General features: G+C 46.3%; 1 protein-coding gene across 5 annotated transcripts; it reads right to left on the bottom strand.

Moving 5' to 3' along the window:
- Positions 1–903: 903 nt before the first annotated feature.
- RFX5 (regulatory factor X5) lies at positions 904–10,889 on the bottom strand. Of its 5 annotated transcripts, none has more exons than XM_081225736.1 (11): positions 10,748–10,888; positions 9,751–9,879; positions 9,469–9,502; positions 8,967–9,049; positions 8,367–8,486; positions 8,061–8,180; positions 7,838–7,919; positions 7,332–7,533; positions 7,007–7,107; positions 6,749–6,853; positions 904–2,354 (listed from the first exon to the last, which is right to left on the bottom strand). In XM_081225736.1, exons 1-11 carry the CDS (start codon positions 10,879–10,881, stop codon positions 2,250–2,252), a joined length of 1,215 nt encoding a protein of 404 aa, XP_081081862.1. In that variant the 5' UTR covers positions 10,882–10,888; the 3' UTR covers positions 904–2,249. The 5 variants fall into 5 exon arrangements, with proteins under 5 accessions (XP_081081862.1, XP_081081863.1, XP_081081861.1 ...); XM_081225737.1 differs by having other exon boundaries at positions 904–2,327; XM_081225735.1 differs by lacking the exon at positions 904–2,354 and adding an exon at positions 4,233–5,392.
- Between the last annotated feature and the right edge of the window lie 1,767 nt (positions 10,890–12,656).

The following is a 12,656-nucleotide window of genomic DNA, read 5'->3' as shown; positions in this document are numbered from 1 at the left end:
GAAAAAATTGGACTAAGTGTTCAGAATCATTTGGAAACTGGTAAAGCTAAGATTTGAACTGAATTCATGCTCTTTCCAGTAAGCAAATGCCTCTTCATGAACATTTCTTAAGAAATACTGCATTTTATATATATATATATATATATGTTAAGATTAGCTTTACCTCATAGGATGCAGCCAGCAGGATGATCCTAGACAAAGGACTTAGGCCTACTGATGAACCACAACATGAGACAAAACACTTAGACAAATATATAATGACATTAATTCCTCCGTTTAGCATGTGGTATTTGCTTTGATTTTATTAAGAAAATTGTTACCCACAAAAATAAACAATAAACTCATTTATTTGAGGCCATAGACTAAACATATTGAGTTTGACTTGGTTTAATAGCAAAAGATTATTTCAAATTTTAGTAAATTATAAATTACCTCTAACAATTTACGATACGGCTAAAATGAAAAAAAGACAACAATGGGAGTGGGGAACAGGGTATTGAGGAGAGAATAGGGAATGGTAGAGAGGAAGCAGTAGGCAGTCCCCAAAACCTTAGTTTAGCCCTTCATCTAATAAACTGAAGATTGCCTGAACCACAGAAGATTTACTTGTTTCATGTTAGATTTTTAAAATAAGGTAAAGATTTAAAATAGGCTACTTAAAAGCCCCCTTGGGCTTCCCTGGTGGCGCAGTGGTTGAGAGTCCGCCTGCCGATGCAGGGGACACGGGTTCGTGCCCCGGTCTGGGAAGATCCCACATGCCGCGGAGCGGCTGGGCCCGTGAGCCATGGCTGGTGAGCCTGCGCGTCCGGAGCCTGTGCTTCGCAACGGGAGAGGCCACAACAATGAGAGGCCCACATACCGCAGCAAAAAAAAAAAAAAAAAAAAGCGCCCTAATATTCATGTAAATCTTAAAATCATCCAGTGGTCTTGACTCCCAAAGTGAATGGATACATCCTCAAACCCAATCATGGTGAGGACAATATTTCCTTGGATGCTTCTATCTATTCTAGCACCAGTGGTTTATTTTTCCATATGCCTATGATCTCTAACATGTCAGCAGCCTGGTCCAGTCCCTCATTTCCACCCAGGTGGATAATGGCAACAGCTGCCTGGCTGGTTCTATTTGACTCCAGTTCCTCCATCCTCTATTGCAAACTTCATACCTTTCATTCATTCATTCATTCATTCAATCAACGGGTAACTTTCAACCATTCATTCAATGGTTGTGTGTTCTTCTTCCAGTTTATTTCTCACTCTTGTTCACACACATCCCTTCTGCCAGGTCTCTTTACTGGGTTGTACTGCCATGTCTTTGCTCACGTCCCTTATCTCCAAACCTGTGCTTTTCCTGGAATGCCCTCCCCTTTTTTACCTATTTAAGCTCTACTTACCTTAAAGGCTTAACTCAAGCCTACCTTTTCCATGAAGCCTCCCCAAATTACTCAATCTCTTTGAATTTACACCTCTTATGCAGCAGAATGAGTATCATGATTTAGTTCTTTTTACCATATGTCTTGTTGTTCTGTCCTTGCTTTATTAGACTTGTCCTACCCACCTTTACTAGGAAGTCATTTCTGATCTATATGCTATTCCTCTGGGCTCCCATAGCTCTCTGTGCTTACTGCTAACATAACTCACACTGTGCTATGATCACTATTGACTTGAAGACAGTGCCTAAGTCAACTAGCTTCCAACAAGTGCCTAGGTCTTAAAAAACAAGAAGGGAAATGTCAAAAACACAGTAATGGACTCCTACTTCTGGCAGCACGGAGAAGAAAAAGGGCTCTCCCATTAGAATACAACTGGATCCTGGATAAATTACAGCAAACATAATGTTTAGCACATTGCTGGCCTCATCAGAAAGTAGAAGAGATCACTAGAGGAAGGAAAAATAACATTGAGCTGAAACCTTATGAAGGATGAGTAACGTGCAGTAGGAGAAGCTGGCTTGCCCTGCGGACAAATGCCAGTATCATTATTGTGAACAGAGGTTAAGCCCTGGGCCTGGCCAAAGCAGGGGAGAAAACCTGGGACTCCTGAATTAAATCGGGACCCTTTTTTTTTTAAAAGATAGATTTTATTTATTTTTGGCTGCATTGGGTATCCGTTGCTGCGTGTGGGCTTTCTCTAGTTGCGGCGAGTGGGGGCTACTCTTCGTTGTGGTGTGCAGGCTTCTTATCGCAGTGGCTTCTCTTGTTGCGGAGCTCAGGCTCTAGGCGTGCGGGTTTCAGTAGCTGTGGCACGCGGGCTCAGTAGTTGTGGCTGGCGGGCTTAGTTGTTCTGCAGCATGTGGGATCTTCCCGGACCAGGGCTCGAACCCGTGTCCCCTGCATTGGCAGGCAAATTCTTAACCACTGCACCACGAGGGAAGCCCAAATCAGGACTCTTGAAGGGGTTAACACAGTCCCAGGTAAGGAGCACCCTTTGTCTCCTGGCAGAAACAAATGCATATCCTCTCTGGAGGAAAGTACACTCAATTTAGGCCTACTGGATTTCCGTAGATTAAGGAATCTTAATCTAAGATTAAGAGCTCAAAATAGGAGCTCAAAATACTAAAATACAAAATATACAAGGAAATAAGCTGCCATGGGCAGGAGTCAGCAGAAAACAAAACAACAGATTTAGACATCCAAGATAACTTACAGAATATAAAATAACACTCCCAACAAACTTCAAAGAATTGGTATCATAGAGACCACATTTTCTAAGCACAAATGATTAAACTGAAAATCAGTATCAAAAAGATAAAAATTTAAATATCCAGATTTTGGAAATTTATAAAACTTTTCTAAATCATGAATCAAAAAAGTTATAAAGGTAATTTAAACATTCTTAGAACTAAGTAATAATTTAAATACTTTAAACAGAAAAATTTGGAGAATATAGGGAAGTGGGTCTTTTAAAACTTACAATAGAAAAAAGACAGCTTGAAAATTAATTAGATAAAAATTAAGATTAAAATTAAGATGTTGTAAAAGAACCTAAAATCTAAAGAAAGCAGAAGGAAATACTATAGATAAGATCCATAATTAATGAAGTGGAAAACAAATATATAAGGCAGAGGATCAACAAAGCCCAAAGTGGCAGCTAAAATCAGACAAGTAAAATAAATTTCTGGTGTAGTTGGTCAAGGGGAGAAAAAAGAAGGGCGCAAGTAAACAGAAGAAATTAAAAGGAGGACACAACTACCCAGGGAGCAGAAGCAAAAAGGAACATGGAATAAATTTCATTTTAAAAAAATGACATAAAATGCACAAAATTCTAGAAAAACATTTTACCTAAATTGACTCAAGAAGAAATAGAAAGCCCAAATACCTATAATTATTAAAGAAATTAAATCAATAGTTAAAATATTTCCCACAAAGAAATGCCAGGTTCAGAGGGATTAGCAAGTAAGTTTTATCAAAATTTCAAGGGACAGTTCATTTCAATCTGATGTAAACCCTTTTAGAGAATGAGACAAGAGGGAACAGTCTCCAACTCAGAGGGTGTACAGACCAAAGGAACCATCTTAGAAATCTTACTAAAAACAAAGGCACTGGGACTTCCCTGGTGGCACAGTGGTTAAGAATCTGCCTGCCAATGCAGGGGACACAGGTTTGACCCCTGGTCCAGGAAGATCCCACTTGCCGTGGAGCAACTAAGCCTGTGCGCCACAACTACTGAGACTGTGCTCTAGAGCCCATGAGCCACAACTACTGAGGCTGCGTGCCACAACTACTGAAGCCCACGTGCCTAGAGCCCGTGCTCAACGCCACCGCAATGAGAAGTCCGTGCACTGCAACGAAGAGTAGCCCCTGCTCACCACAACTAGAGGAAGCCTGCGTGCAGCAATGAAGACCCAACATGGCCAATAAATAAATAAATAAATAAATAGAAATAAAAACAAAGGCACTAACCTGTACAAGAATGTTAGTAGCAGCATCATTTGTAACAGCAAAAAACTGGGAACAACAAATGTCCACTGATAGGTGGATGGGTAAATTGTGGTTTATGCACTTGAAATATTATATGGATAAAAATGAACAAATAATAGCTATCTACAACAACATGGATGAATCTTAGAAATAATGTTAAGTGAAATAAAAAAGCAAACCACAGGGGAGTATTAGGGAATAAAATGTTGTAAAGCTAAAAAGCAAAACTGAACAATACATTTTTAAAGAATATATACATATATGGAAGCGCTATATATATATATATATATATATATATATATATATATATGGCAGGTAATTAATAAACACGGAATTAAGGATAGTGGTTACCTCTAGGGAGAAGCAGAAGGATAGGACAGGGGAAGAACACAAGGAATTCAATGGTATTTCTAATGTTTTAATGTACAAATTGGGTGATGGGTCATTTAATTATTACGCTTCATAACTTATCCATTTTAAATATATTCTTTATAGATATCAAACATTACATATTATAATTTTTAAAGATCTGCAATGGTGGAAATAAATGAACAAATGAATGAAGGCTCCCTGAAAGAAAACTGAGAATCCCTGACAGAAGCTACCCTATGCAGAAGACACAGTAGGTCCTCAAGTAATATCAGCTGGTTTACTGCTTTTTCCAAATACACACCTGGATTCCCTTCCTACTGGTGCTCCCTGATATGCGCAGCTACCCCCTTCCATACACATAGCCTAAGCCCCACAATCCTGGCTAAATCCTGACACATACATGACAAGAGACTGACACCTGGTGGATACAGAATGAATTTAATAAAACGACTAGGGAGTAAATCTTTCACTCTACATGGTGAAAGAGGCAGTAGGGTGGGGGACGGGGAAGCAGGAATGAGGAGAAACCTAAAATTTGGAAACAGGAAAAGGAAGGACATCCATCTCTGAGATGTAAAGAAAGGGGACTGTCATCTAAATGAGACTAAAGAGATAGTCCCTAAAGAAGAATGATTTCCCTCTCATTCCTTCTGAGACTGGAACAAGAGGAAAGGGATTATACCTGCAGTAAGGAAAATGCAAGACTATTTGGAAAAGAGGAAGCAGGAATAGCTGATCTCAGCAAGCTAAAACCACAGGTACTTCATAGCAGTGGCTAGGTGTCAGCTGTCTCCCCAGGAACTCCCCACTCCCAGTTTCCATTTAGGAATCTATGTGATTCTACGGAGGCTGATCCTGCCCTTTTTTCGAAAGGTACAGTCCATGATGTAGAATAAATAAGCAAACTAGCATTTACCAAACTCCTGGCCACAGTGATTGGTTAGGGGCAGGCATGTGACGCACGCTGGCCTAACCAGAGTGAATCTTAGGGCTTTTGCTAGGATTCCTGGCACAAAGATGCCCTCTCTTTCTGGCTGGACATAAATGAGGAAAACATGTAATCCTAGGAGTGCTGGCAGCCATGAGGTGGACCAGGCTTGATCCTACAGAAGGTAGAACAGTAGGGGAAGAAAATCAATCAGGTATTTAGAGACATACTGAGCCACTGGATCAGCTTTACCTGGAGCCAGCACTACCTCTGGACTTTCCAGTCACATGAGCCAATAAATTTTTATTTTTAAGCCAGTTTGAGTTAGGTTTTCTATGATTTAAAATTGAAAGATGCCTAACCTATACATTCATCATACTCCATCCCTATATTTCCACAGGATAGCACAGGGATCCAGGTAAGATGGTCAGTACAGATTTATTAGTGACTCTAAAGCCAAGGGTATTGAGCTGGAAAGGTAAGAGGCAAGAACCAGGCACTATGCAAGACAGGGTGCCTCAGCTGTCTATACAGAAGAGAATGAAGAGCCAAGCGAGAAGCAAGTGCAAAGAAGGGCCTCTACTAGGCAGACAGGTAGAGTTAACATAGCACTCTTCCCCACATACCTATCATGGGTGTGTTGCTTTGGGGTCTTTCACTCATGCGGTAAGGAGCTTTGAAGCACATGCCCCTTTAAGTCTTTATTACCCTGTGCTGCAGTGTCTACCTCTCCCTTGACCAAATGAAGAGCCTCCTTTTGGCTTCTACTGCCCTTGATGACACTCACTTTTGGGGTGACAGGAGGAATTTTATCTTCTGCTTCTTTGGCATGCCGGGAACTGGGGCCCCTTCCTCCTCTGGAAACAGCACCATCCACCTGACCTTGGGCAAGCATCTCCTTCTCAGCCTCTCCCATTGGCCCTGGCCTCTCTGACCCTCCAGCTGAGTTGCCTTCCCCTCCAGAGGCCCACGTCTCCAGTGGTAACCTTGAGGACTGGGCAGAGTCCACGGCAGCTGCTGACTTGTCAGGGGTAGAATTCCTTTCCCTACTTCCACCTGATTTTTTTCGAGGGCGCCCCCGTTTTCTTTTGGCATCACTTCCTGTATCCTCTATATCCTGCTTTCTTGCTTTAGCTGGTGGGTCCTGCCCACTGGCCTCACTCACAGGTACTTCAGCTGTCCTCTTCACACCCTTATCATGGGGTCCCGGGTCACCACCTATGCCCACTTCCCTGTTCTCTGTGCCCCTCGGCTGAGTGAGCCCCCCAGGTGGAGCTTGCCCAGGCCCAGGCCCAGGCCCAGGCCCAGGTCCAGGTCCAGGCAAAGCAGGAACAGTTGGTAAGATCATGTTAATGATGGGCACAGCTGCTTGGGGTCCCCCAGCTCTAGGGGGCAGAGGCAGTGTAGCCATTTTCAGAGTGCTTGAAGAAAGCTTGGGGGCCAGGACGGGTGGAGAGACTCGGATTGGTGGAATAAGTGAGCGAGGGGCCCGAGGGAGAAGCAGAGGCAGCCGGGCCACTAGGGCATTAACCTGTGGGTTATTGGCTGCTGGCGCTGGGCTCTCCACTACACCCTTCTTTCGCTCTCCGCGTGCTGGGGGGCCAGCCCCAGCCCGGGGGTCCAGCTCCTTAGGAGGCTAAAAAGTAAAGAGAAGAACACAAAAAGTGGGAAGACTGGACAGCGGAGGAAATACAGACACAGGAGGTGAAAAAGTACTGGACCCACTGGGGGAAGGATATACTAAACCCCCAACCCAGGGGAGCAAGGTCAAGGGCATCAACTTCCTTACCTGGGCCTGTCTCTCTTGTCTCTTATGGGCTCCGCCCTCCAGATTCTCTACACCATTCTTGGATTTAGACGACCGTTCCCGAGGGGCATGTTCATCCTCTTCTGCAGAGGTTCCAGAAAAGGTAACAAGGTGAGGAGGAAACAGAGTGGAGGAGGGAGGCGATTCTGACTGACTGACTGGTAGAGGCAGGGAAAAGAAGGTGGTCTAAGGTATGTCCTAGAAGGCTCTCTAGGAATAGAAGGTGTCTCTATCCTAGGATGTGGGAGGGCCTTTGAGGTTGAAAGTGGCTGAGGGTTTCTCAGAACATAAGAGGGGGTCCACTCACCAGCAAGCCCCATAGCCTTGAGCACATTGGCGTGTGCAGATCGGGCAGAGATGAGATGCTGCTGTAGCAGGAAGCGGGCGACCTCAACGATGGAACTGAAGGACCGTTTCAGGATTCGCTCTGCCCAGTCACAGGTCAGGGCACAGGCTGCTTCAACCAGTTCATCCCGAGGTGCTGGGGTTACTTCTGGGCCCATTTCTGGCTGCAGGGGGGAAGGACACGCCCAATCACACTCTGAACAAAGGACCCTCCACCCCTCTCAGAGACAGTGTTGACCATAAGTAAGACCAGACTAGAGATGGGAGTAGCCTCTATCAACCCATCCCAGAAACCCACAAATTCTCTCCCTCCTCTGCCTCAGCCGTAGGGTAGGCAGAAGGGCATGTCCTATATACCCAGAAACTGTGTGCAGAATGACCTAGGCTGTGTCAGGCTTCAAAACATCTCCCAAAGTCCTCTGACTTCTACCTTGGAGAGAAGAGTGCAGTCGGAGGGTTGTTACTTACACTCTCAGAGCCCTTTAGGTCAAGTCCGGGCAAGGGCGGCATAGATACCAAGGTCTTCCTTCGTATGCCACTGTAGCAATATCTGACGTTTAAGTTAAGGGGCAACCAACACGTGGGGGTCTCCAAGCCCCTTAGGAAGGTTGGGCTGTTTCCAGTCCTGTCCCTTCACATACTAAGTTTTCCTCCCCAGGTCCTCTAGCACAACCTCCCCAGTCAAGGATACTTGGACTGGCCCCGGCCACCAAGCCTTCGGGCTTTGATGTCAGGGAAGATCTCTCTGATGATTTTGCCAAAGTTGGCTGTGCTGAGTGGGCGGCAACAGGCGAGACTCTCACAGTACTTCCTGAGTGCGTGGGGGACAGAGTGGGAAGATACTCAGAGAAGGAGGTTTGGGAGTGGGTTCAGAGGGTCCCTGAGGATGAAGGTTGGGAAACCCTTTAAGAAGTCAGGCTCTGTCAAGGCAGGGAGCTCTCCAGGGATGAGGGGGTAGTCCTGTGCCCACCATCCCACCCACCCCTCATCCACCCACCGATAGGCATCATAAACACTTTGTTTTGGCAGGCAGGTGTCAGTATGCTCTTCTAGGTGGTTGCGGATCCACCTATAAGCATACATGTACTCCTCGTTGCTGAGTGTACTTGGCTCTGAGCTGCAAGAGAAGTAAAAGAGACAAGTATTACTAACATCCCAACAGCTGCCCTGGTTGTATCCAGATTATCACCCCAGTAGTGCTGGACTGAATCAGTTCATCCAGAATCCACCTTTCCCTGGTAAACCAAGGCAGGTCAGGGACTTTTCTTCCCCACTAAGGATACTGTTATGAGGATTCCTATTCACCCTGCCCCCTTTTAGGGAGCCTTTCTTTAACAATCAGAACCTCTGGGCTTCCCTGGTGACGCAGTGGTTGAGAGTTCGCCTGCCAATGCAGGGGACATGGTTCATGCCCCGGTCCGGGAAGATCCCACATGCTGCGGAGCGGCTGGGCCTGTGAGCCATGGCCTCTGAGCCTGCACGTCCGGAGCCTGTGCTCCGCAACGGGAGAGGCCACAACAGTGAGAGGCCCACATACCGCAAAAAAAAAAAAAAAAATCAGAATCTCTGATATCTAAAATTCTAGCACCAAACCTACCTTTTGTCTCCAGTACTGGGCCCTGAGGGGAGCTGAAGGTAGAGATACAGCTTGTCGTTGTCTGAGAATTTCTGTACATCTTGCTGAGGTAGGGAGGAACAGAGGCAGGAGAAATAATAAGGCCAAGAAGGACCCAAGGTAGGACCCTCTGATCCTCACTAAAAAGTCCAGCTGACTTAGTGACTGGCAGGCTGACAAAGGACCTTAGAAATGATTTGAGGCTGTGCGTTCACTGTGCCCTGAGGAGCCCTTAGGGGCTACCAAGGAGAGAAGGGGAGCGGAGGGGATCACCTCTGATTTTATTTCTATTGGGCTTCTACACAAGAGGTCACAGAGGTAAAGTGAGATGCTCAAGGTCAAAGTGATAGCAAGTTACGAGGCCAATTATCTTCTGATAGAGTAGACAACACTGACTAGCATAAACCTTTCTTACCCATATCCTCACCATCCTCATCTCCCACCAAGTCTATCTCCCTGTTGCCCTCTTCCCCAGAATACTCACCAGGATTCCCTCTACTTTGTTCTGCACGGCCTTGCTGTGGAGAAGAGGAGAAAGCTGGAGGTCACACACAAGATTTTTCCCCATCCCTATGTCTGACTGCCAGGGAGAGGAAGAGGTCTGAAAAGCCTAGCAGGTGCTCAAGAACTGCTACCATGATGAAGACTCTCCCCTGGTCAGATGCACTTGCTTGGGAGGGGGAGATCATCTACAGAGGAAGTGAAGTGCTACAGGGATCTATCCCCAGGTCCGGAATGAGGTTTAGAGGTGGTGATGAGTACTTACGAAATGGTACCTCGGAGCCTCTGAAGGAGGGTGGTGGGTTCCCCTGCCTCAGCACTACCTGAGGGGGCCCTTCCCCCAGTCTTTGGGCTCTTAGCATCAGGTTCATCTTCTGCCATCCCGGCATGAGGGCTGGAGTTGGGAGAAGACAGGACAAGAAGATTTAACTTCCCTCCCCCACACCCCCCCGGAGGCCCCAGGGCACTCCTCACCTCTCTACCCAGAAAGATAGAAAAACAGAAAGAAAGCCTCCAAATTTCCCCAGTGGTCTTTTTCTAAAGCTCGCCTTCTCCAAAAATTAGAAATTATTCCATTACTTCTCCAGGGTCATATATACCCAGAGATCTTTGCCATCTCCATTCTATCTGCCCCACCTTTCTGCAGTCTCCTAAATGTGGAAAACTGTAAAGGAAGAGATAGGGGCGATTGGGAATCCACATTAGAAAGAAAATTTCATTTCTGCCTCTGACCCCATACTGCCCTCCTTCCCCTCAAAAACAACAATAACAACCACAAGACAAAGTTGTTTAATTCTCTAATATGCTCCTCACCACTGAATTTGCCTGGGAGGTCAGAAAGGATACGAACATTTTCTGCCCTTCCAGGCTTGGAAAAAACTGGGCCCAAGTTCTCATTACTTAATCTCGCCACGGCTTCCCCCGCAGCTCCCCTCCCCACGTCGCCGGCCCCTACGTCATCTCCCTCAACATCCCATCCTGATGCGCGCCCCCACCTCCCTCCCTTCCCCCTCCATTCAATCCCGCGTTGCTTCAAAGTGAGGGGTTCAGGGTAGCGGAACTCCTGGGCTGGGCGTAGGAAACCCGGTTTGGGGGAATGGGGTCCCAGATTCGGGGCACGTGCACATGGGTGAAGAAGCAGTTGAAAATACAGCCAAAATCTTTTTCTGCTCTCCTCCCAACTCATATTGCGCCCTCCCTACCTTTGAATAGTCGCCTTCCAACACAAGCAACAATAAAGGTAAGGGAGAAAGAGAAACTACCTCGCAGCCACCTTCACTCCAGCCCAGCCCCACGGTCCTGGCCCAGCGGGCTCGTGCGTTGCTTTATTTTCTTTTTTCTGAATGGCTGGAACAGCCCCGATCTGCCCAGATACTCGGACGGCCTGTTCTACCATTGGTTGTTGCTGCCACCCGGAGACAGAAGGCGCCGGGCTCGCACCGGCGGCAGCTAAAGTCTGCCTGGTAACAGAATCTGATTGGTCAATAGGGGAGGGAAAATCCAAAGTTGGTATTATTTGAGTCAAGAGGGGGAAGTCCGGGTTAGGTTTCGGTTAAAACTGGGGTCGGTTGGGACTGCCGGTCCCAAGAGGTTCTTCTCTTAAAGGGACCGCAGGGCGAAAGACCGGGTGCTCGCCTCCTTTTGGAGCTTTCTTTGCTTTTGCTTTCTCCTTCCGTGTTTCAGTTTTGCCTTCGGTCGTCAGAGCTACTGGAAGAAAAGATTCAATAGATGATAAAATAACTAGAAAATTATAGGTAGTAGTGATGGAAGTTCGCTGTAAGCTCACATTATCCCCTTTTGATGAAAAACAAGTTGAACCATTCCCCCCAGCCCTCACCAGCCAACACTCATGAAGACACTCACAAGAAACCTGCAAACACGGGCTCACATTCCTCATTGATGGAGGCCGCCAAACCTCAGTAGCTGTACCACGTTAAGCTAAAGTGCCCGTAGTGTTCCTAGGTTTACCGAGTGTACTTTATCTCCTTCCAGAGTGGCTAATGCCTTCGCATCCCCAAAGTTCTGCAGTCAGTGAACACTGGAATTTTGACTGACTTCCCCAGGGGGTGCTGGATGCCCACATGAATTTTTTCTCCTCGGAGAACATTGTACTGAAAGGTCAAGGGTTCTTCACTCTCTTAGTTAAGGCTTTTTAAGGTCATGAATCAGATGAAAGCAATGAACCCTCTGCCATGAAAAATGCAGGAACAGACCAAGCGGTGCATCTAATTTCAGAGGTCACAGACTCAAGGGTAACCACCCTTTGAATGGAGTACAGTATTTTGTTTTGCACAGCAGATATGTTACACCCAAAACTATCAATATATTTATAGTCCTGACTTATAGTTCTCCAGTCTCATCGTCATTGTGCTTTTGTAAAGAGGACAGCAGTGTTGCCTGATTTCATGACCATAGCCCTTTGCAGCTTCCATTTCCCTACTACCAGCTTCTGTGGGTAGCAGGGGAACCCAGAGGATCACAGAGCTGGGGAAATAAGGATATACTGGCAGGAAGGTTTTCTAATAACAGCTAAAATTTATTTGGTAACTGTGTGCCAGATACCAGACCAAATGTTAAACACCTCGGTTTGAAGTAGGAACTATTATTGCCTCCATTTTACAGACAAGGAAACAGATTTGGAGAGGTGAAGGGACTTGTCCACAGTTACATTGTTAATTAGTGCTGGAATCAGGATCCAAAGTCAGACAGTCTGCCTGCGGAACCCATTCTCTCTCTCTTTTTTTAAAATAAATTTATTTATTTTATTTATTTATTTTTGGCTGCGTTGGGTCTTCGTTGCTGTGAGTTGCTGTGTGCGGGCTTTCTCTAGTTGCGTTGAGTGGGGGCTACTCTTTGTTGTGGTGTGCAGGCTTCTCATTGCAGTGGCTTCTTTTGTTGCAGAGCACGGGCTTTAGGGGCACGGGCTTCAGTAGTTGCAGCACGTGGGCTCAGCAGTTGTGGCTCGTGGGCTCTAGAGCACAGGCTCCATAGTTGTGGCACATGGGCTTAGTTGTTCCGTGGCACGTGGGATCTTCCTGGACCAGGGCTCGAACCCGTGTCCCCTGCATTGGCAGGTGGATTCTTAACTACTGCACCACCAGGGAAGTCCCAGAGCCCAGCCTCTTGAACACTGCCCTAGACTGCATAGATTGGCAGGTGCTCAGCTACAAA

The sequence above is a fragment of the Mesoplodon bidens genome (genome assembly GCF_964165515.1).
Source record: "Mesoplodon bidens genome assembly, chromosome: 2".
Taxonomy (NCBI): domain Eukaryota; kingdom Metazoa; phylum Chordata; class Mammalia; order Artiodactyla; family Ziphiidae; genus Mesoplodon; species Mesoplodon bidens.
The sequence above is the reverse complement of the archived record's forward strand: the minus strand, read 5'-3'. Positions and strand labels throughout refer to the sequence as shown.